Here is a 25,540-nt window from a genome sequence, read left to right as displayed (position 1 = left end):
AGGGGTGGCTCAGTTGGTTAAGTGTCCGCCTTCAGCTCAGGTCATGATCTTGGGGTCCTGGGATCGAGCTCCAGAGCCCCTCATCGGGCTCTCTACTCTCCCTCTGCCCTTCTCCACTGCTCATGCTCTCATTTGCTCATGCTCTCTCTCTCTCTCTCTCTCTCTCTCTCTCTCTCAAATAAAGAAATAAAGTCTTTAAAATAATTTTTAAAAGAATTTCTTATCTGCTTTTTTCCTCTCTGATTCACCCTCCCTGCTTATAAAACCATCTTGCCATGAATTCTTAAGAGTTGACTGTTGTGAATTACTTTTATCACAAAATTCTAAGACAATTATGGTTATAAATGCTTTCACTTTTGACCAACACTGAACACTGTGGATATGCCCAACTAAGAAATAAAAACATGACAACTTATTTCTAAAAACAATTTTCAGAGGAAAGTTCTGGAGCCATATATGGCCTCATCATTTTTTCCTTTGAAAATGAGTATGAAGAAGCATGAGTTTTGATTCATTAAAGTCATCAGGGTTAATCCTTTAAATATAATTTATGACACGTTTTCAAAAGTTAGGAAGCTATTTATGCATTATCTAATCTCCATTTTCCAGCACAGTTCATCCTGAATGAATAACAATTGATCTTTTTTATTTCTCCCTACATCCCACCCCGACCTCCAATCTTAGATGAGTTGGTACCATCTGAGAAAGGGAATTAGCACAAGTTTTGTTTTGTTTTCCTGCAAAAATAGCTGGCATCATACTAATAGGGTCTTCAAAATCAACTTAAATATTGCACAAAATATTTAAAGCAATTGTCTGAAGGCACTGGATACAACAAATACAGACCAGACTTGAAGGAAAGCCCATGATGTGAGGTCCACATTCCTCCCAGGTATTTTTCTAAAGACATTTACAAATTGCAGAACAAGGGCATACAACAGTTGTCCCATTGGACTGAAGAGGTAGATGTCAGAGTCTGAAGTAGCTTGGATTTTGTTACTTAGGGAGCAAAGTCTGGAGGAAGGAGGTCAGTAGAGAAGGACACTGAAATTCTGCATACACATTACCCTAAGCTGGGGACCTAAAAGGCTGATCAGAGATTTCAGTACAACTAGGGAGCCAAAAGTCATAATTAAAGCCTACAAAGATGGAGATAGCTTGGTACAAATCCCAGGCTTTGAACTAATACCCTAGAAAAGTCATGTCCTAAGAATAAGAGCCATACTTATAGGAATAAGGACCAATCCATTAGTAGGAAAAAAATCCCTTAAATCTAGTCTACTAGCCCCAAAAAGCATAAAAATCAAGTTTTCTCAAGATCTTAACTATCTACTGCCAGAAGAAAACTTAACTTTGGAAGAGGATAACTTGATAATCATCTCAAGTCTTTATGATTTTTCATTGATGACATCTGACATTTAACCAAAAATTATTATGCTAGTGAAAATATAAGAAATAAAAGGGATCAAACTACTGAAACCAAGTAAAAAATATAGATAATAGGAAAAGAACTATAGGTGATTCAGATATTGACATTAGCCCACAGGTAGTTTAAAATAATCATGATTATTAATATGTTCGAGAAAATGTAGGAAATGGCAGCCAGAAGAGAAATTGAAGAATTTCAACAGAGAAATAAATCTATTTTTAAAAAGAAGCAAAGGGGGGATCCCTGGGTGGCTCAGTGGTTTGGCACCTGCCTTTGGCCCAGGGCATTATCCTGGAGTCCCAGGATCGAATCCCGCCTCGGGCTCCCGGCATGGAGCCCGCTTCTCCCTCCTCCTGTGTCTCTGCCTCAATCTCTCTCACTATGTCTATCATAAAATAAATAAATAAATCTTTTATAAATAAATAAATAAATAAATAAATAAATAAATAAATAAAAGAAGCAAACAGGCATGCCTGGTGGCTCAGTGCTTGAGCATCTGCTGTTGACTGAGGACATGATCCCAGGGTCTGGGATTGAGTCCCACATAGGCTCTTCACAGGGAGCCTGCTTCTCCCTCTGCCTATGTCTCTACCTCTCTCTCTGTGTTTCTCATGAATAAATAAATAAATAAAATCTTTTAAAAATATATAAATAAATAAATAGAAGCAAACAATTAGACAATAAAATTTTTAAAGCACCAAAAACATCAATTATAGAATAGCTCTAATGAAAGATATACAATACTTCTACACTTAAAACTACAAAAAAAGTACTGAGAAAAGTAAAAGAAAAGAAGATAAGTAAAAGAAAACCTAAATCGATGAAGGAATATAACATTAACATATGACTCAAGGATGTAACATTGTTAAGATATTCTCTCTCATATTCATCTCTGGAGTCAGTGCAATCCCAGTAAAAACCTTAGCAGCTTTTTTAAATTGGTGAACATTGACAAGCTACTTGTAATCTGTATTTGGAAATACAAAGGATCTAGAAGAACTGAGGCAATCTTGAAGGAGAAAAACAAAACCAGATATCAAAGTTAGAGTTAGAGTGATTAAAAGTGTGGTATTAATATAAGAATAGACAGTAGACAGTGGAATAGAATAGAGTTTAATAGATCCACACCCATATGATTAGTCATTTCATTCATGACACCACCACAGCAATTCAGTGGAAGAAAGATGGATGGTCTTTTCAATAAACAGTGCTGGCTCAAGTGGAAAAAAAAGAAGCTTGGCCCTTATCTCAAACCATACACAAAAATTAATATAAGATGGTTCATCCTAAAGGTGAAAAGTAGAACAACAAAACTTGTAAAATAAAACATAAAAAATAGTTTCAGGACCTCAGGGGAGGCCACAGCTTCTTAAATAGGACATAGGCAATGCTGATAAATTTGATTTAATTAAATTAAGAAATCCCATTCAATAAATGATGCTGTTAAGAAAATGGAAAATGAAACCTTAGATTGGCGTGTACACACACACACACACACACTCACTCACTCACATACATCTAACAAAGGATTTATATCAAGAATATCTTGTTAGGGGTGCCTGGGTGGTTTAGTCAGTTAAGCGTCTGCCTTCAGCTCAGTTTATGATCCCAGGGTCCTGGAATCAAGCCCTGCATCGGGCTCCCTGCTCAAGTGGAGAGCCTGCTTCTCCTTCTCCTGCTGCAGCTCCCCCTGCTTGTGCTCTCTCTTTCTCATTCTCTCTATCTCAAATAAATAAATAAAACCTTAAAAAATAAATATCTTTTTAAACATTCTATAAATCCATAAGAAAACAATAGCACAGTTTTAAAAATTGGACAAGAATCCTGACCAGGCACTATGCAAAAGAGGGTATCAAAATGGTCAAATAGCAAATGAAAAGGTGCTCGGCATCATGACTCATGAGGGAAATGCAAAATAAAACCACATCTTGATACCATATGTTGCTCATAGTCCAGAAACACCAGTATTTCTCCTTGAAAAAACAATTGCAAAACCATCGCTCTAAATACCAGAAAGTGAATTAGAATAAGCGTTAACAGTTATAAACAGCCTAGTTTAATTCAAAGAGTGAGGTTTCTCTAAAAGGTTTTCATGTTGCAGTGAAATGAATTTTAATTCCCCATTGTAATTACATAAACTTTTGCCAGCCTAGTACAAAAAGTGAAAACCTGTAACAGAAACCTCACTCTTGGAATTAAATGTGGCTGTTTGCAATTACTGAAATCTTTCCAAGTTCATTTCTTGATATTTAAAACTGTGGTTTTAAAATTGCTTTTTGATGAAGAAAACATTGGAGAAACCTGGCTACACCATCTTTTATAAGACTTTAGCGTCAATAGATGTGATAACAGGGCAAGAATGTGTCTACTTAGTGAGCTGTGAGAAAATCTGTTATAGACTGGTGAGAAAAGCACATGGACATGCATAGCAAAATGAAAATACATACAGTTTACAATCTCTGGGAATGAAGCATAGGGTTAGGTAAGCTGTTAGAGATATGAGAAGCAGTTTGGACCCACATCCACTTGGTTTCCTCTAGCTCTGGCCCCTCCATGTCACTGGTTCTCAAAATGATGATGTTTGTGATGTATTAGTATAGAAGCTTATAACCATTACATGACAACATTTTAATACTTTCTGTGCTATGTTGTTACATAACTGGTGTCCTTTGCAAATTTGTCCTTTTTATTTTATGCATTTCTCCTGATAAGGAGTCCATAGGTTTTACCAGACTGCCAAAGAGGTCCCTGGCACACACACACTGAAAACAAAGATTAAGCTCCCATCCTAGCTTATTATTGGCTTATTACTTATTATGTATTATCACATAATATGTTGCTAAACATGTTTTCATATGTCCAGACCACCTCATCTAGGCTAGAAGCCTCATCCTTCATAGACCCTTGCTGAATGGTTTGCATATAGTCAATGTTCAAAGTATTGAGTTGGTTTATTAATAGTATGAGTCAGTGCTTAGGCCTGAAGTTAGACTACCTCTATTCAAAATTTAGCTCTTCGACTTTGGGCAAGTGACTTAACCTCTCCGAACCTGAATTTTCTCATCTGCAAGTGAAGCTATCAATACTACCTACCTCATTGGGCTCCTGCGAGAATTAAAATAAGAAAATACACATAAAGAGCTTGCCATAGCATCTGCCCCATAATGAACTGTTAATGCAGATTATCTGTTCATTGTGAACATATTATTATCCATGAAAGTTTTGAGTGAAACACTGTGGCCAGATAGCAACTAGGGATCATGGGAGTTAAAGGGAATTGAAAAGGTGGTGGGAGAGTCAAAGGGTCAGTTTAGCTCCTTCAGGGCAAATTCAGACTTAGGGGCCCAATGAGATAATCAGGGCTGACCCAGACCTATAGTGACCTATCTTTGTGTTGAAAAGTATGATAAATTATCCTTGTCCCTCACATTGCCCATTCAAGTTGCAAGTCCTTGGCTAGGAAATCATCCCCAGAAGCCACCTGTGATAGTAAATCAATGTTGATTTCACAAAGCAAGAGGCAGCATGGAGCAGTGGAGAAAGTGCTGGCCTGGGTCAACACAGCTCTGTGGCCTTGGTTTTCTCTTTTGTAAAATCAGGATGTTGGACTGGATGTCTTCCTGGTGTCAGGCTATCTGAAAGAATCTGTTTATTTGGGAGGGTGAATATATTGTAACCATAGAGCTGGGTCTTAGAATAGCTAATCCTGGCACCTGATTCGCAGAGGCTGGCCTTGAAGAGTAAGTATAACCAACCAAGGGGCAAGAGAGGTTTTGAACACACAGAACTTGCTCTGGAAAGTGGTCTAAAGGGGTCATAATGTGAGACTCATGAGCCAGCAGAAGGGACAAAATGTATACTTAGTTTATACCTATCCATGCAGAGAAAATTGGACTTAAAAATACTTCTTTCTGATTGTTAGGAGTTTATTTATTTATTTATTTTGATTGTTAGGAGTTTAGGGGTATAGTAGGTCTGAGAATAGGCAGCTCATTGATGAAGTATGTTGAGATAGTAATGGCACCAAACATCAGGCCAGGCACTCAGTGAGTATCCAGTACATACTTCTTGATCAGTAGTCAATGAATGATTTTTTCTAGTACATCATTCTAATTCAGCTGTTTGGTTTTTAACTCAAAAAACTTAAGAATTCTGATTTGGATCTCTATTTATGCATAGTAAGCATAGCATTTAACACCCAGAAGTATGTTTCCATGCAAACAGAAAATTACATGAATAGCACTTAAACAGGCTGATTTCCTCTTGTGGAGCCCATCATTGCCAGAGGAGGATTCAGAGATCATCATAGCCACCTCTTATTCCCATCAATTATTAGTTGCCTGATGATGAAAATCACTTTTCTCACATCTCAGTCTATCAAGCAGAAAGCTAGAGTCTCTCCCTATATGTTCTTTGTATCCTAAGTTATAACAAAGAGAGTATATAATCAAATGACAATTGTATTCCTATGCCCGTAGAATTTCAGTTTGTTTGCTTAACTGGATGAAAGAAAGGTTAAGTCTGTTGTCTGATTGGAGATTCAGAGATTAATTCAGATTTAGCTCTTAAAAATTATTGTTTTGCTTCCTTAAACCTGATCGTGCCTAAAATCCCATGCTGCAAATTAAGATCTTTTTTTCCTCCTATTTCTCTATTTGGATTTCAATAGAATTTCTTTCCCTGAGGGAAGGAAGGGGAAATGTCAGAATATAAGCTCTGGAAGCTTAAATATTGCAAGCAGATGAAATGTTCCACCAAGCAAAAGTTGCCTAAAGGCTCATATATTGCTGCCTGTATAACTTCAACAGCACGTCTCTCACTGACAAATAGGACAAATAAGGCCAATAAGGACTCAGGCATTGTTTCAAGCAGAAACATGCAGCCTAGATCTATACAATACCAAAAAGATGGTTACTTTAGGGACTCAAAGCCTATCAAACTAGTTACTTAGCATAATTTAGACCAAATAAAATACATGATGGCTTGGCTAAAGTTTTAATTTTCTGCTTTATAAGCTTAATATAAATCTATTTGCTCCAATGCCACTTTCAGTGGAGAAGAAAACAGATGTGTCTTACAAAAATATTGTGAAATCAAAAAAAAAGGATTGCTGGATATCAGCTCAGCATTTCAAAACTGTTATCTGGCACAAGCTCATGTGAAAACATCCTTTTGGACTATGTGTAAAGGAAACCCCCAAATCCTTGATGTCATTAAATTGTTGAAGCTGTATTCATGCAATGGGAGTGTCGCCTCAACTGGCTGAGCAATAACCCAAACTTCCTTTCCTACAAATGCAAGAAAATTATTTTCTCGATGATTATTGGTTTAGTTATCAATTCTGAGTCTGCTTGTAAAATGAGGACAGTTAAGATAACATTTTGCTCTACTGTATTTTCTGATTCTCTGAACATTCAGAATTTTTTTCAAGACATGTGACAGAAGGAATTCTAGGGTTAAGATTCTTCTTAGAGGAAAAAAGAGATTAGAGGCAGAGCTAGAAAGAAAGAAGGTACATTAGAGATGATATACCAGAGAAAGACCAGACTGGCTTCAAGCAGGAGAGGATTTCATCCGAGCCCCATTTCTTTATTTAAAGGGTCAGATCTGGGTCCTGTGACCAATTTCATCTTCCTGCCTTAATCTTCCTTCAGAGAGAAAATCCTTTCAAAGCCCCTGGGTTTATTCACTCTTGCGCATAGAAGCCTGACTTATAGGCTCAGACACACAGCCTCCTTCAGGCTCTGTCAGAATCAGACCCAACCTGGATAACTGATACATTAGCATAAAAATAGGAAGGCAAGAGTCCTGAGTGATTCGCTGGGAAATAATTCACTGCAGCAGCTATAATGATTTACAATGTGTAGAACAGAATGAGAACTTGAGCCCAGGTCTTGTGATAACAAAGTTCATCCTTCTTTCCACCATACCACATTGCCTAGGCTAAACTGCCAAGAGCCTGCCTCTACCCCCAAAATAATCCTGGATACTTAAGTGGTAGAAGCCTAGAGATGTGTGGAAAATATTATTTAAGCCTGTTTTTCATAGCAGGCATTACCGATCACCTCCACTAGTCATAGGTGCAGCCCTAGGTAAAGCGAATCCTCACAGTTCCATCAGAACCCCTTATCCAGTCAACAGAGTACCTGCACATTAGGGCCTATGCTGAGCAGCTATGGAACTGAAATTTAAACAGACCAAGGAAAGATTGGGTGGTCAGGAAGGAAAAAGCAAATATAGGCTTTATTCCGCGCCCCCCCCCCCCAAGGTACAGTGGGAAAGTAAAAGTAAACCTGTTGGAAGAAACATCACAGTTCTGTTTCATATTGTTGCAATTTGTTTTTTAAGGATGGAAAGATGTGAGCCTACATGTAAGGCTAAGGACAAGGATCTTGAGGGAAAAGGATGAAGTTGCAAAAGGGATGGAATAATGGATGGAAATAATAGTAAATGTATATAAGAATTGCTTATATATATTCATAATGTATATTGCTTATATACATTATAAGAATTGCATATTTAAATTATTTTAATTCACTCAGAAACCTTATGGGAAGTAACTATTATGATTCTGACTTTGTAGATGAGGAAAATAAGGCATAGCTTAAACAGCATCATGTTGCAAGACTTGAACCCAGCTAGTCAGGCTCCAGTCAAGCTCTTAATGGTTGTGCACATCTGCCTCTCTAGGCAAAGGTTTTACATAAGATGAGATACACTAAGGATGGCCTCACATTCTCACAGAGAAAAGACACTTCTTTCTTTATAGCAGAAGGAATTGACAAGAGGCTAGAGGGAAGAATAGAGAAATTTGGAGGAATAAGAGAGGATAGCTGAGGGCATTCACATTAGATAACTTGGCTGATTCTTAAGACCTCTTATGTTCAGATCTATGTTGCTGGCACAAATACACAGAGGGACATTACCTCTCTATTTACTATGGCAGGTTCCATTTCCCAATTAGTCTACCAGCTATGATTATCTTAACAAATGTGTGAAAACTTGTGACTGGGACACAGACCTATTTTATAGCACTCTGTTTCTCCCTGTTTTAACTTTCACATCAATTATTGTTGGATGAACTTTGAAGAAACATTAATATTCTTGGGATCTATCCTGACACCATACAGCTTGGACTCTGATTTTTCCTGTGAAAGGAATCAAAGCTGTTGGAGTAATGAACTCCAAAAATTCTGAACTTATGCTCAGTAGTTTCCTTGGAGAAGTCAAAAAGCAAGGCACTGACCAATCATGGCATATGGCAGAGTATTGTCATACCTCTGAAGCCTCCAGTTTCAAAAGACCCAGTCTTAGAAGAACCCAATTATAGAGTTTGCTGAAAAGGAAACTGTTATAAAATATCCAGTGCTAAATGATGTGTTTCAAACCACAAGTGCTAGAATTCAGATAAGGTAGCTAAGATAGTATTCATATTTATCAAGCTCTTTAGGCACTAGGTAATTTACACAAAGTGATATGTTGGTAAAGCAGCTCTCAAAAAAACAAAAAATAGCCTCTACTAGTAGCATGTGCCAGTTTCCATGGTGTAAATATTCCCACCATTGCTAATTTCAAGGTACCAAAGCACCTTACAAAATTCCTTGGTACCTAATGGTTAGCTCTAGAGAGCCAGTATGTGCTGACTTCAGCACACCACTGTGTTTGGTTACCCCATTTCATCCAACAGCCTTTTAAGGTGAGGACCACTATTATCTCCTGTGTACATATTAGGAGAAATATAATTTGCCTAAGAGCACAGAACTAGAATGGGGACAGAACTCTGAAGGAATCTGAGGCCCTAATAACATGACCCTATATGACCCTAATAACATCTAGCTATAGGCCTGTATACCTCTTTAACCTAAAAAACAGCCACAGATATTCAAGGTGGTAACCATTCCCCACCTCTGGCTCATTTCTGATACATCAAAATGTATTTTCTACATCCAATCCCTGCCTCTGGCTGGCTTCTTTTACAAATGCATTTTTCTGCTGCCCCTTGGGTCTTAGTTACTGTTTCTAGGTCTTTACTGTCCAGTAGAGAACCTTGGTGTAAAAGTCCACTAAGTGTATATTTTACTTAGTCTTTGAAATATGTTCTGGCCCCTTGCCATGTAAGGAATGGACCAGCTAGCAGTACCATCTGGGAACTTGGTAGAAATCTAGATTCTTTTTTTTTGCCCAGATCTACTAAGTCAGAATCTGCTCCATAAGATGATCCCCAGGTGATATATATGCTCATTAAAATTCAAGAAGCTTTGCCTTAGCCTACAACGATGATATTGGGGCTTTCATGTACCAAGAATGTGTCACATTATATGTTGTTTTTGCAGTTGGCAGTGACTGGCACTGATATAACACACTCTGTCATGTCTCATCCCCTTTGTGGTTGTTAAGGGTAAAGTCTGTGGTCACAAAACAGAGTGACTCTACAGAGTGAGACTTGTCCCATTAGCAACTATTCTGAGCAAACAGCGACAGGGTTCTCTTCCATTAACCTGCTTAGTAACCTCAAATTTTGTTTTTCTAATTCTACAAGAAACTTTGGAGAGCCAAGTTCAACTAGATTCCTCACAAGGATTTCCTCTCAGAAAAATTAATGCAAAGAAAAATAACTTCTAAACACTTGAGAGTTTGTCAGGAAGTGGTGGGGAGGAGTGAGCTTGCTGGAGCCAGACCTCTTTGACATGCTAACTTAATTCAAACCACAGGACTTCATTTGAACTTGGCCAATCATTCATGAGTTGAAAATAGAAGGGAAGGATATGTGGCCAAAGTTAGAACTTTTAAAAACATTTTTGAGATGTTCAGTAAATTCACCATCTGTACAGACGTTTAGAAAGCATCATGGTTTGGGTTCCTGTTATGTTTTGTTTTCTGTATTTTCCCAAACCATCAAGTTGCTGAGGAAATGGTCACAACCCAGATGTAATTGAAGGTAAATCCCTACCGTTTCCAGTTGAGATGGAAATCTAAATGAAACAAATGCAGTTCAGAGGGAAAAAAAATTAAAAACATCTATTTGGGATTTTAAAATAAAGGCCAAGATTATTCTAATCTGTGGACATCCATGGTAATATGAGTGCTTATCATCGAGTACTAGGCTAAATATATCCAACTGGAATAGTAAGGTGAAAAATCCTTTAGCATTTTTCATCTGGCCAAAGAACAGTAGCAAACATGCTTTCTAGAGGCCAGAAGAGCGGCATTATTCAACAGAAGGATAGAAGGAAAAGCATTCTGTCTGCTGTGGGGAGGGTTACTGTGTTTTTCAGAAGGTGGTCATTCAGAGATATTTCTTCAGGCTTCTAGTGACCAAGAATAGCATCCATGGACTCTGAGGTGCCAGGAAGCCATGAAAGGTAGCCTCCTAAATCATCCCTAAACTGAAAGCTTTTTATGAATGGGAACCACATGCCTATTTTGGTCACCACCATGCCCCTGGCACCAGCACCATTGCCAGGCACATAATTAGTGTTCATTAAATATTTATCATATGATGGGTGAATGAATAAAGCTGTTTCTCCAGATTAACCTCCAGGTAATGCTAGAAATGACAGGTAAATACTCAGCAACTTCCCATCATGATATGTATGAAGGTAAAATGTTAGGTAACCTGCAACACCTGGGTGACTCAGTTGGTTAAGTATCCGATGCTTGATTTCAGTTCAGGTCGTGATCTCAGGGTCCTGGGATCAAGCCTGCCATTAGCCCCCGCCCCCTTGCTCAGGCTCAGCAGGGAGTCTGCTTCTACCTTTACCTCTGCCCCTCCCCCTGCTTGTGCTTTCTCTGTCTCTCTCTCAAATGAATAAATAAAAATATTTTTTTAAAAAAAGTTTGTGGTAGCCTGGAAACTAAAGATAAAAGGAAAACACAGGCAAAGTCAGAAATTGGGATGTCTGCACTAAGTCGTAATGCGATTGTACAGACTGGGAAGGGAGAAGAGGGGCACTCACTGTAGGGTTAGAAGGCTCCATCACCTAACTCATCATTTTGCCCAAAGTTGGATTTGTCCATTTGGGCATTTAGCATTTGGCATTTAACAAACCAGAATCTATTACTGGCTACTATGGTAGCACTCTTTGGGCACGGTGAGAGACGAAAGACCTATCACTCAGCTCAGACCTTCTGGGAACTTAGAATTTAGTTGTGAAAGTAAGTCTAACATGATTATATAACAAATTTTCTAATGCAGTGCAAAATATCAGTCTTTTATGATTAAGTGCAAGTTAGGGTAATGAATGTTAAATGATCAAAGAAGTCTTTGCAAGGGAGATGTAATTTAAGCTCTAAGAGTCCCAGGCACTTAGTAAGTGCTAAATATTTATTTGTATGGATGAATAAGTAGATGAGTGTTAAAAGGTACAAGTTAGGGATCCCTGGGTGGCACAGTGGTTTGGCGCCTGCCTTTGGCCCAGGGCGCAATCCTGGAGACCTGGGATGGAATCCCACGTCGGGCTCCCGGTGCATGGAGCCTGCTTCTCCCTCTGCCTGTGTCTCTGCCTCTCTCTCTCTCTCTCTCTCTCTGTGTGACTATCATAAATAAATAAAAATTTAAAAAATAAAAGGTACAAGTTATAAGATCAAAGTAACATGAAAATTGTTTTAAGAATAATGTATATATATATATATAAAGTATATATATATATAAAGTATACTGCATATTTTATAAGGACAAAGTTCATATTACAGCTTCATGAAATGAGTAGGTAGAGTATAAATAAATAGTTGGAGATCCAAAGTGATAGAAAGCATCAATTTTCAGTTCTTCCAGTATTTCATACAAGAATATAGTTCTGAGTAAAACACTGGGAACTCTTAAGTGTATGGTTATCCTTAGGAAAGGTTAGATAAGCTTCTAGATACTAAGATAGTATCTACTGATTTCAGAAGTAGTGTAAGAAACCCCTTGACTCCAGGGATAGCAGCAAAGACTCTTTTGCCCTATGGTCCACAGTTCTTTCCACAGCTGATAATATTCTTGAGCAGCCACTGCTTCTTCATCCCCAACTGTGCTGGATCACAGAAGCATCTAATCAAGGATCCAGCAGGGGAGTGATATCAGGGAGAGAAGTGGTGCAGGATGGGAGTGGTGGGGGTGGGAAGGGAGCATCTGGGAGTGGTAAAGAGAAACACCAAGAAGCAACCCCAATTCCACAGGGACATAAACTAAAGCAGCCTGTAGACCGATACCATAGGAAGGTAATGCTCATGTTATATAACTGTAATGGTTCTAATGAAAATGATGATGGCTTCTTGGGGTTCTTCAGTGCTCCGTGTTCTTCAGTGTAGTTCTATTTCTTCTCCTCCTATACCCTCTTCCAAACTGTGCCCCTTCAGTCCTGCTGGAAATCAGTGATATAGCTGAGCCAGTCGGTTAAACAGCTTTTCCTTAAGATTATATGGAGCCCTATAAAATAGCAATGTCTGGTAGAAATAAAATGCAAACCACATGTGTAATATTAATTTTCTGGTAGGCATATTCAAATATAAGTAAACAGAAACAGGTGAAATTAAGTTAATGATATACTATGTCTAATCCAGTGTGTCTAAAATATTATCATAATGTAAATTTTTATAAAAATTATTGGCTCACCTGGGTGGCTCAGTTGGTTAAGTGTCTCCCTTTGGCTTAGGTCATGATCCCGAGGTCCTGGGATCCAGTCCCACATCAGACTCCCTGTTAGGTAGGGAGCTTCCTTCTCCCTCTCCCTCTGCCTGCCACACCGCCTGCTTGTGCGCACTTTCTCTCTCTCTCTCTCTCTCTCTGTCAAATAAATAAGTAAAATCTTTTACAAAATTATTAAGGAGACATTTTAGATTATCTTTTTCAGATAAGGCTTCAAAATTGTAGACTTCCAATACATCTCACTTTGGACTAGCCATATTTCAAATGCTAAATAGCCAGATGTATTAGCTGATAGCTACTGTATTGGACACTGAAGCTCTAGAAGCTCTGAAATGATTGCTTATAAGGATCCATTAAAATCTCAAAAAAAAAAAAAGTCATTATAAGAACACTAGTCCTACTCCTGACACCTCCACTCTCATGACCTAATCATGTCCCAAAAGCCCCCTACCTCCAAATGCCATCATACTGGGGACTAGATTTCAATACATGAATTTGGGGGAAAAAAAACCCCACATTCATCTACAATGAGTACTGTGGAAAAAATTATGAAAGAAATTTGAATTATTTAAGTCAGTATTAATTAAAATTATAATTGAAACTACATACCACGAGTCTTAATGGAAAGTTTTAAAGTTGTTGACCTGAGTACTTTAAGAATGCAAGTGCCATGGGACGCCTGGGTGGCTTAGTGGTTGGGCATCTGCCTTCAGCCCAGGGCGTGATCCTGGAGTCCCAGGGTCGAGTCCTACATTGGGCTCCCTGCATGGAGCCTGCTTCTCCCTCTGCCTGTGTCTCTGCCTTTCTCTTCTGTATCTCTCATGAATAAATAAATAAAATCTTAAAAAAAAAAAAGAATGCAAGTGCTAGTTAGTTTTCACCTCTAAGTAGATTTTAAAATAACAAGGTCAAAAAAATTATGTGCCAATTTTCATAAAATTTAAGTTTAATCTACACTTAGGTGTCATATTGGCATTATAAAGTTGAATTTGCTTACTAAGGGGAGAAAGAGATGCATTATTGAAAGTTTTATTTAAAAGATCCAAGGATTTTTGACTTCATAACATTTTATTTGTTACAAGAAACTGCAGGATTTAGCAAGTTTATGGTGGAGAACTGTAATTGCTCATTTAAAGTTAAAACCATGTTCGTTTTGAAAGGTTAATTTTTCATCAAACTTAGGAATAATTAACCTACTAATGGATTTCTTTGGCCTAGTTTTAATTAACCCAACCAGGAAAAAAAGATTATGTGTATTCTTCTAAAATCAGAAACAAACCTAAAGGCATTTTTTAGTAATATAGGTAAGTGACTTCAACAAATTTCTTTACAACCAGTGCATGATTTCTATTTCCCATAATATTATTTTACATACATTATTGGGTCCTAATTCTTACAACACTGGGTATTTTTTTAATCCTCATTGGTTAAATGATTTGCTCAGTATCACAAATGAGCTAGAAATGTGCTTGAACTGGGACCTAAACTCGAGGCTGGCTGACGCCCAAGCCCTAAAGCCTGCCTGTGCTGCTACCCTTACAGCTCTCACTTCCCAAACCTGAGCACGTTGCAGGGGAAGCTCTGGTTTTGCCTGGATAAGATGTAGAACTATCTAATATTTTTCTGAGAGTTCACCTTTGGTTTACAACACAATCAGAAATCATTAAAATCTGAAGTTCTCAAATACATGATTTCTCATTTATATGGGAAATTTTCATCATAAGTTCTTACCAGAAAGTACTTATTATGGAATTTCCCCCAATGAGTGATGGTTAATTGGGTTTTATTATAACATTATCAGTTTTGGCAGAGAGAGTCATTTGATGATGTTCTTCATTCTCAAAGTGTATTCAGTGAAGTCCTTCGTTCACTACATGTTTATTGAGCACCTCCTCTGTGTCCTGCTCTGTGTTAGACTATAGGAACACAAAATGGACAAAGCAGACAAGGGTCCTGCCTTATGAAGTTTACCTTCTAGTGGTGAAATGTCTTATTTTGGGTGTCCCCTAGGAGCAGACCCAAAGACAATGATTCCAATGCAAGTGGCTTACTAAAAAGCATAGGAAATACCAGTAGGAAAATGAGGAAGTCATATGGGGAGGGACCAGGAGCCCATAAAAAGTGTGTTGTTAAACCAATTAACACAGGAAGCAACGGAGCTTAGTCCTAAAAGGGAAACTCAGGAAAATGGCTTAAAACAGCAGGCCTCAGGATCACTATATCCAAAGGCAATGCAGCTGGTAGGTGTACACCAGCTCCCAAGAGTCATTGGTCAAGGGCCACTATTGGTTGGGGGAGGGCATGATTAAGGCCCTGGAACTTCTGACCTACCCTGAGAGCTGGCAGGGCGGCCTTCTGAATCCCAGAAAATGCCCTCAGACCAAAAATACAGAAATGGGCATTTGAAATTTGAAACTGAAGTACATTGAAAAGTCTGGGGACTGACAGGATCAACTCCAGGGAGATAGATAATGAAGACATACTGAAGTATAAGTTAATTACAGGTAGTGATAATTATAAAAGGGAAAATGAGCTCGTTGTATTAATTGTAACTGGGATGGTGCAGGGATGTGGCTGCTACTTTGGGTAAAATATGGAAGTCAGTAAGGCCTCTGAGCTAAGACCTTAGGATAAGAAGAAGCCCGCTATGGAAGGGTCGGGGGAAGAGAAATTAGACCAGCCCTAGGCAAAATATGGGGCATGGCTAGTGCCAGTCCAGGAACTGCTTGTCATCAGTTGGAGACAAGGTAAGTACAAAAATTGAGAGCACTTTTAAATGTAACCATTTAGAATTGGATATAGCAGTTCGATGTTGCCACAACTTCTAAGCCTAAGATGATGGATTTGTCTCATTGAACATTGTGTAGACTTGTTTGGGCGTTGTCAAGCTTGCATGGAAAGTTATGCACCGTTGGATAATGTTACACATGTGGCATTTTAAGGTTAGTTCATCAACTATAATCTAAAAGTGTACAAATATCTAATAGAAACGCTTATTTATAAAACTTGCTATTTTCAGTTTAATTTTTGACAAATATGTTTCAAAATTTAGGATGACATTATTAAACTATAGAGGTAAATTTGTATTGTTAACTCTTTCAGTTTTATTGAGGTAGGATATACATAATCACCCCTTTGAGGTGTTAGGTTATAGGAATTTGACAAGGGAATATAGAGCAGGTAACCATTACCATGATCAAGATGTAATTTCTATCACCACGGAAGTTCTCTCCATTCCCTTGATAGTCCATTCCCTGCCTCCTGGAAAGCACTCCCTTGATTTCTATCTCTGTATTTTTTGCAAGAATGCCTTGTCAGTGGAGCCATGCAGCGTGTAGGGTTTTGTGCCCGGCTTCTTTCCCTCAGCCTAATGCCATGAAGATTCATCCACATGCTCCAGGCAGCAGTATGTCTGTCTTTCCTTTGTATTGCTGAGTAGTGTTCCATCATCATGTGTACCACGGTCTGTTCCTTCACCAGCTGATGAACATGCAGACTGTTGCCAGTTTTGAGTGATAATGAGGCTGCTATAAACATTATAAACATTCTTTCGTATTATGAAAACAGATGTTTCCATTTTTCTTCAGTGAATGCCAGGCAGTTGGATCACTGGGCCATATTTATGTTGAACTGTCTAAGGAATGGGTGACCTGTTTTCCAAGGTGGCCATCTGCAGTCCTCCAGACTCCCCACCCTTGTCTATTGTTAGCTTTCTTAAAGCTATTCCAATAGGTATGTGGTGGTATTTCTTTGTAATTTTAATTTACACTTTTCTAATAATTGATAATGTTGAGCAGCTTCCCGTGTATTTATTTGCCATCCGTGTCTCTTCTTTGGTGACATGCTTTTCAAATTTTTGCCCTTTTTAAAATCGGATTGTTTATCTTTTATTACTAAGTTTTGAGACTTCTTTGTGTATTCTTGATACAAGTCCTTTATCAGGTATATTTTACAAGTATTTTCTCCCTCTCTATGGTTTGTCTTTTCATTTTCTTACAGGCATTTCTCAAAGAGCAGAAGTTTTTAATTATGGCAATATACAATCACAGTGGCCATAGTGATTGAGGAAATAGATTTTTCATTTTAATTGTTATTAAATTTATGTAGCCACATATCGCTAGGGGCTACCATAATTAATGGACAGTGCAGTGTATTAATACCTAAATGTACTTTCAGTGAACAGTGGGTACACTTTTTATAATTCTTTTTTTATTCTATGTTTGTTTTGATTAATTTTTTAAAGATTTATTTATTTATATATTTATTTGACAGAGAATGAGAGAACGTGTGGGAGGGTGCAGAGGGAGGAGCAAACTCCCCACTGATCAGGGAGCCCAATGTGGGGCTCGATCCCAGGACCCTGTGATCATGACCTGAGCCAAAGGCAGACACTTAACCGACTGAGCCACCCAGGCGTCCCTGTTTCAATGATCTCTTATTGACATATAATCTTATACCTGCTGAATCTAATAATAAAAATTTGGGCTGGCATTCTGTAAACTTTTCTTTTTATTTTTCTATTATTAACTATCATATTTTACTAATGTATCAACCCATGATGCTTTGGAAATTTAAAAACTTGGCCCTTTGGCACAGGTAGTCTGAGAAACACTGTGGCCCAATCTCCCTAACAGGGGTATTTCTCATCATAAATCCACTGAATAGCATTCTGGAGAAGGAAGTAACTGGTAGGGTGAGGACTAGAGGACTATTTTAGATAATGTGTTCAGGCAAAGTCTCTCTGAAATGGTGACATTTGAGCTAGAGAAAGCCATTCCAAATGGAGGGGCACAATGGCAGTTTTGCAAGTTGGGGGAAGACCTGGCATGTTCAGGGACCAGAAAGGAGAATGGTGTGAGAACTGGATGTGAGAACTGAGAAAAGTGGAGAGAGATGAGCTGCAGGGGAAGCCAGCAGCTAGGTTTTGCAATCATAGAGACCTCTTCTCTCTTCCCCTCCTACATTATAGATAATAGTTAATGAACCACAGGCACCCCATATGTCTGAATAAGGGCCTTATTCGAAATGTACTTGAAGAAAGAACCAACTGTTATCTTACACTTGGCTTTAGTTGGATAGCAAGAATTTTCTCTATATTTGAAGCCCGGGAAGCAGACTTAACTATAATAGGTTTCATAAGAAGCTAGGGGGTGGAGTTTTCTTGCCACAGATTAAGACACTGAGGCTCAGAAAGTTCTATAACTTGCTTAAATTACAGCTCAGGAGAAGCAAGCTCAAAGTCATATCCTTTCACTCTATTTGACTGCCCTTCTTCAAAATGAGCCCCAAATAGCCCTTTTACCCACATGAAATTGTTTATATTTGAATTTGGTTTTTGGTAATGTTATAAATGGGTGCAAGAATGTAACAATTATAGAGATTTTGCATTTATTTTGAGAGTTCCTCCTCTGTGTACATTTCTTGAAGCTGCTGTGACAAATTAGCACAAACTTGCCTGAAAACACAGAAATTATTCTCCCACACTTCTGGAGGCCAGAAGTTCAAAATCATCAGTGAATGTATTGAACTCCCTTTGAAGTCCCAGGGGACAATCTGTTTCTTGCCTCTTGCAATTTCTAGCAGCTCCAAGTATACCTGGTTTATGGCTGCATCATTCCAATCTCTAGTCATATGACTTCTCTTTGTGTGGCTCTACTAAGGACACTTATTGTTGGATTTAGGGCTCACTCAGTAGGATGATTTCTACTTGAGATCCTTAACTTAATTACATATGCAGAAACCCCTTTTCCAAATAAGGTCACTTTCACGAGTTCTGAGGAATAAGATGTGGATGTGTCTTTGGGGGCCCACCATTGAGCCTACTATACCCTCCCTGCATTTAGCCTTAGAACTCTAGGCAGTCTGCTGGGGACTTACCAGACTCTGCTTATTTGTGGACTACCAGGGATCTTTAACTGATATCTGAAAACCATTGTTTCAGATATTTTGCCCAGTTTTCTAGTTGTTTACATAGGAGGTAAATTCAGTTCCTATGACTCCAGCATGGCCAGAAGCAGATGCTGCACCCAAGAGTGTCAAGTTCATTGAGTGTGGAGACCTTGCTCATATCTGCATCATCAGAGCCTATAGGAATGACTGGAGTGTGGTAATCCTTCCATAGCAATTGATGAATCAATGAGCAAATGAATGAGAAGGAAGTTAATCTAAATCCTTTTGCCTCATTTGGGCAAGCTTGAGCCTCTTTCTCTAGCTGAGTATTTGCTAACATGAGTCACTTTATTTGCCAATCCACTGAGCCTTCTCGTTTCAGCTTTTATGGCTAATGCAAAAAAAACAAAAACAAAAACAAAAAAAAACAGCATCAGGAAATATAAGAGATTTACCTATGGAGCACATTTTGCATAACGATTTATAGGAAGTAGGTTCTGCCCATGTTTTAAATAAAAAGAATGCAGGACATTTTGGAGAGAGGGACTAAAGTGGGGAAGGTAAATGAGTAGCAGTATTGCCACAGGGAATTGAGGCCAGATGATGCATTTAGTGGAAAAATAAATGGTAAGGCAGTATGAAAATATGCGAAACAAAAAATAAGAAAGAAACTTGCTTATCGAAGAACACATGTCCTAAATTATATCAGTCCATTAACAAAACAAATTATGGTCATATATATGAAGGAAAACGGTTTCTGCTTTCATTTCCAGATGCACACACAAGGTTAAAAAAAAATACTACCATTATTAAGCGCATTTATGTGAGCATCTGCTATATGGCTGTGTGACTTACCCAAAAATCTGATTGAGTATAGAGTTCTCTTAGTTTGCTTTGAATTTATTACATCATATTGTTAATGACAAAAATAAAATAATAGGTGTTTGTTATAATAAGACTAAAACTACAAAGGTGGATGGAGTTAGAAATCTACTACTTTAACCCCTTGAAGTAACCAATATTAACAGTTTAGTGGGTATCTTTCTACATCTTCCTTGATGTTCCTTAAAACATATATAAACATATTTACATATAGAGTGGGTGGTTTTCGGTTTTATAAAAATGTGAACAAATGAAGTATATAACTGTTTTTTCATTTAACAATAGATGAGAGACATCCCACCAGGTGAATATAGAGATTTACCTCACATTTTTAAAATCTTGAGTATGAATGGACTATCTTTTATTCAGCTGTACCTCAAATGATATACATTCTGCTCTTTTCTGGTTTTATCGTCCACCACATATAATACTGCACTGAACGCCCTTGTGATTGCAGACTGTTTGAATTTCATTGTCTTCGGTATCTGAGCCTTGAAATCTAACCTTTCAAATGCTACTTGCTTCCCCTTATCCTCCCTGTCATTTGGAGAATGAAGCTGAAGGGGGAGACTGCAGATGAGCTAGGAGAGCCGATAATTACTCCATACAGCACATGGCCAGCAGCTTCCTGCTACACTATTTACATCCTATTCCATTGAGATGGCACTCTCTGCTCACATGACCCAAATGCAGCTCTCACTCCACCAAGAACAGCTGAATCTAACTGCATTGGCAGCTTTGCACATGCTCCGTCTGGCCCTGTGAATCCTCACTCACCCATTGAGATTTCTGTAGGTTTAAAGCAACATTCCAGCTGCTGAAGCTCCGTGACCTCCAGTGTTTTCCTGGCTCAAATCCAAGGCAGGTGGCCCCCTGCAAATGGTGTTTATTTTAGAATTTGAGCTTTTTTGTTTATTTGTTGGGGATCGGAAGGTATATAATAATTACCCACAAGCATAGCTGATGAATGGAGCCACAAGGAGTAACTCTTTTTCTGGCAGGTATAGGAATAACGTTTACCTATTGCCATCATTTGCCTTGACAACAACCTGCAGCTCTCATGCATGTTTCATTCTCAAACAGAGGTCTTGGCAAGTGATGCTGTATCTGACTGATGTGTTGACTGTAGCATGTGAGATGGTGTTTTTTTCCTCTCTAGAAACCTGGATGCTTTTTGCCATTCTGATGGTAAATGATGAGACAGGCAACCATGGATTTCAGCACTCCATCTGTGTTTGATCAGCAGAAAGGTAAAAATGCTGCTTTAATTCAACCTTTGGTTCTTCGCATCTTCATCTCAGTAGTAGAGATTTTGCAATTCTAAGGGAAAAGAGAGATGTGTGTGTTTAGGTGTGTGTGTAATATGGAAAGAAAATTTCACATAGAAAACAAACCTGTTCTAAACGTTCACTTCAAAAAAAAAAAAACGTTCACTTCTCATTTGATAAGCATTTGGAAGGGAAAAATAAGCTTATGGTTTGTTTGTCTTGTTAAAATATTTCAATCTACAAATTTTAAGAACTGGGTTCCGAGCACACTAGCTATTTCAAATACAATCATCTTTATTCTCATTTGATTTTTTTCAGATCTTCTAAAATAATGTTATAGAAAGTAAGATAAAAAGAACAAATCACATGTCTCTTTTCAATCTATTAACCCAATATCTCATTGCTACAGTTTTATAAATACTTCTCGATTCCCTTTTAAGAATAGATGTTACCTAGATTTACACTCTAGTAGATTATTATCTCATCTGGGGTTGTATGATTTATCACTACGTTATTATTTGTAATGACAGGATATAGATTTCCTACTCATAATTTGCAGAGTGGAGGTCATTTTCCACGTGAAAAGATTGCTGTGAAATCAACTCATCCTCATAAAAAGCATGTATTCAGACAGATAGTTTACATGTAGACATTTTGCCTGTGAAGTGTTTACATATTCATAATACTTTTGTGCAACTGTGCATCTTTTCTATGGACGTACAGGAAATTTCCACTCTGTAAATGTCATAAATATTTTTTAGAATATTTTAAAAAATACCTGCCATCTAAACCACTTTCTGTCATCTGTGAGTATTCTTCAGGATCTTCAAGTCCTCTGGTCATTTACTTGTTTTGGCTACAGCATGAAAATGGTGATTTGTGAAAGCCTCATTAAGAAAATTCACTGCTTCTCTCTTTTTCCCTTTTCCTGCTCTAGGCCATACTGTGTTTACTATCCTTCAAGCTACATCTGGTTTCATGGGTGAATTATTTTAGTTCCGTGCTTTCTCAAATATTAGATCTACATTTACATCTCTGAGTAACTGTATGTACAGGGACACATACACACACACACACACACACACACACACACACAGGTAGATTGATCTCCACATCTTAACTCACTTTGAAATGTGTGTGCATGTGTGTGTGTGTGTGTGTGTGTGTGCACCTTCAGAATGTGTTGGCTCAAACTGCATTTGAAGATGAACACCATAGAGAAAGTGATTGTTACGCTATGCCTACCGCCATCCAAAAGTGAAAATATGCCTAAATCCAAGACCTAATACTGTCTAAAAAATGACATTGTTGAGTTATGCAAAATAAGACTGAGCCCAAAACATAGTTAACTAGTTAACCTATTAATTTGTAATATTTATTTTCTTATAGCACCTTTCATGTGAACAATTCACAGCATTTCCTCCATCCCAGTCCTAACTCTCCCTTATCGTAGTTAACCTTCTCCCTACCATCTCTATCTCTAGTTCTTAATCCTTTCTTTAAGAGATGCTGTGGTATGGTGGAAATAGCATAGGTTGGAATGTCAGATCGACTTCTTAGCTAAGTGACCTTAGAACATTACCTAACCTCTCTGGGCCTTACTTTCCTCAGCAATAAAATGGAGGAAATGATGCTGGCTTAGCAAGGTTGCTTTGAGAATATAAAATAATATACAAAAAGCACCAGTCACACTGCCTAACGTGCCATAAGTACTTCAAAATTGTGGCTGCTTTTGTTACTATTATTGCTATTATAATTATTACTATGGAGACTATGAGTTCTTAGAATGTGAAAGGCTCTTCACTTCTCTATCTCCAGCTTGAATTTAGCAGTCCTTAGTTAATACTAGTTGACTAGAAAACTTTTTTTTTTTTTCAGAATTCCAGTGTACTATTCAGAGCATCCCCTAGAATAGTAATTAATTAAATGATACCTGAATAGTTCTATTATCACATTAACCCTTCCATCCTCTTAAAAGCATGAAAGGCCGTAATGGTTTAGACCATTATATAGATTTTAAATACCAATATGGTGGTGTTGGGCAAACCATGACAAACTGACTTTCTCTCTAAAAATTAAATGTGGGCTTTATTTAAAGGCTTTCCATGAATCCTGAATATTTAGAAAATCAAAATTCTAGTAGATGCAGATGTTTAGGAAAGACATGATATCTGGAAGGATCTTAGAAGTCATGTAACCCATTGGTTCTCAAGCTTAGCTGCACATGAGAATCACATGGACGGGTTTTGAAAATGCTTATGCTTAGATCTCCAGTTTAATTGGTATGGGGTGTGGCCTAACAGAATCTCCCCAGGAAGATCCCATGTACAACAAAAACTGAGTAGCATGCATCCAACCCATCTCCCTAACGTCTCAGATGGGAAGAGTAAAGCACAGAGAGGTTAAAAGATGGGCCCTGTTTGTACTAATACACCCAGCTAACAAGTCATAGAGGGGAGTGAGGCCCAGGTGTTCTCTATCTAGACAACAGAACAATGAGAAACTTCTTTTCATGGGTGGTCTCTGGCCTCCATAGCTACAGTGGAGTGGTGGTAGGACTCAAGCAACTCTGGTTTATGAGTTCCCAGAGAATGGTTAGCATTATGCACTTGAAAAATATGACACAGAATGACCATCAGGGCTCAAATGATGTAGATGTGCTAAGTCTGAATCCCTCCACTGGCATTTTTCTTTATTTCTCTTTGGTATGGGTAATGAGGCATCCTTATGCTAGGGGCGTATGGAAGGATGGCATTTGCTCATATTCTGTCTCAGTTTTCTTGCCATTTGTATGCACCTGGGCAAACTGATCTCTGTCTGTAAAATGTGCGGGGTTGCTGGGAGCCTTAAAGATCTGGTTATCTGACTGGCCAAAGGCATTAGAGCTATGTTTCTGGCTTGCTTTGTGAAATTGTGACGCAGGAAGCCTGGGTCTGCAGAGCTCTCCACTCCTGCTTTGTGCTCTTTGCTTTCACCATAGCAACATTGCTTCTGGTCCCACGTGCTCTTCCTGGCTGTCTTCCCTCTCAAAGCCCACATGCAGGAAGGGACCTGTAGTAAACTCACTTACTATAGAACACAAAGGTTCCTACTGCAGTGGAGATGTTATGTAACTGAAGATATTTGCATTTTAAGCTTTGTCTCTAATTGTGGGAAGAAAAGCTTTGCTGTGTGCCTGAAGGAGGAACCCAAGACCTCAGAGAGAGAATGGGAGCTAGACAAGTGGTCCCAAGGATGTTGCCCACATCTGGCCCTGCCTGGGGTCTGGGAGGCAACATGTTTGATGAGCAGTGTGTTTGTGGGCACCTGAGGGGGCTGGGGCCCACCTCACAGGCTTTTTTACTGGTAGAGTTGCTGAGACAGTAAGTGGAGGGCCGGGCCTTTCAGTGCCGATTAAATCACTGCAGTAGTGTCGTAGGGCTGCATAACAAAGTACCATAGGTTGGGTGGCTTAAAACAACAGAAATGCATTGTTTCACAGTTCTGGAGGGCAGAAGTATGAAATCAAAATGTTGGCACCTGCTCATTCTGGACTCTCTAGGGGAAAAATCCTTCCTTAGTTTTTCCAGCTTCTGGCTGCTTGTGCCTCCACTCTGGTCTGTGCCCCATCTTCACATGGCCTTGTCCTCTGCCTGTGTCTCTCTTGTGTGCATCTGTCTTAGAATTCTCTCTGCCACTCTCTCATGGTAACAATGCATATATCACATCTAGGGCCACCTACATAATCTAGGAACAAACTTCTATTCTCAACATCCTTAACCTGATCACATCTTTTGATGTATAAGGCGATATCTACCTTTTTGGCTATATACAGTAAAATTGACAGGTTCCAGAGATTAGGACATGGATGTATCCTCAGGGCCACCATTCAGCCTGCAACATGGCATGAAAAGGTATGGAATCTCAAGTCCCTTGTCAGAAAGTATAGTGACTGGGGTTTGGGTAAAATCCATTCTTATTTAAGGTAGAGGGATATTTAGTCTTTGGGAGGGAAAGATGGGAAGGACATCTATTTGATACAGACTCTGCAGGTACTTTACATAGATTACATTTGATAGGAATAAATGTTTTTTGAGCATTTAACAGAGCCAGGCTCTGTGCCCAGGACTGGATACAGACTAGTTTATTTATTTATTTATTTATTTATTTATTTATTTATTTATTTATTTATTTAATTTATTTTTATTTATGATAGTCACAGAGAGAGAGAGAGGCAGAGACATAGGCAGAGGGAGAAGCAGGCTCCATGCACCTGGAGCCCGATGTGGGATTTGATCCCGGGTCTCCAGGATCGCGCCCTGGGCCAAAGGCAGGCGCCAAACCGCTGCGCCACCCAGGGATCCCCCATCAATCATATATTTTAATGAAGAAGTAGAGATTAATGAAAATTCAAATTAATGAAGTGGTATTTTCACAATCCAGCTGTTCTTCTATTGTGTTGTG

At 38.6% G+C, this 25,540-nt stretch overlaps 1 protein-coding gene across 34 annotated transcripts in view; it reads left to right on the top strand.

Moving 5' to 3' along the window:
• ANKRD55 (ankyrin repeat domain 55) overlaps nt 1-25,540 on the top strand; it is a 519,390-nt gene that overhangs the window by 406,932 nt on the left and 86,918 nt on the right. For 31 of the 34 annotated variants that reach the window (XM_041765882.1, XM_041765878.1, XM_041765876.1 and 28 more), the window contains one exon: nt 20,989-21,079. The exons of 2 other annotated variants lie outside the window; for them this stretch is intronic. In XM_041765882.1, coding sequence (XP_041621816.1) covers nt 21,022-21,079 — 58 coding nt within the window. In that variant the 5' untranslated portion in view covers nt 20,989-21,021. Of the gene's footprint in view, nt 1-5,156; nt 5,170-20,988; nt 21,080-25,540 lie in introns of those variants that run through there. One more of the 34 variants, XM_041765899.1, reaches the window with a different exon arrangement.

The sequence above is a fragment of the Vulpes lagopus genome, chromosome 8 (genome assembly GCF_018345385.1).
Source record: "Vulpes lagopus strain Blue_001 chromosome 8, ASM1834538v1, whole genome shotgun sequence".
Taxonomy (NCBI): Eukaryota; Metazoa; Chordata; class Mammalia; order Carnivora; family Canidae; genus Vulpes; species Vulpes lagopus.
This window is presented reverse-complemented; position numbering and strand designations above follow the sequence as displayed.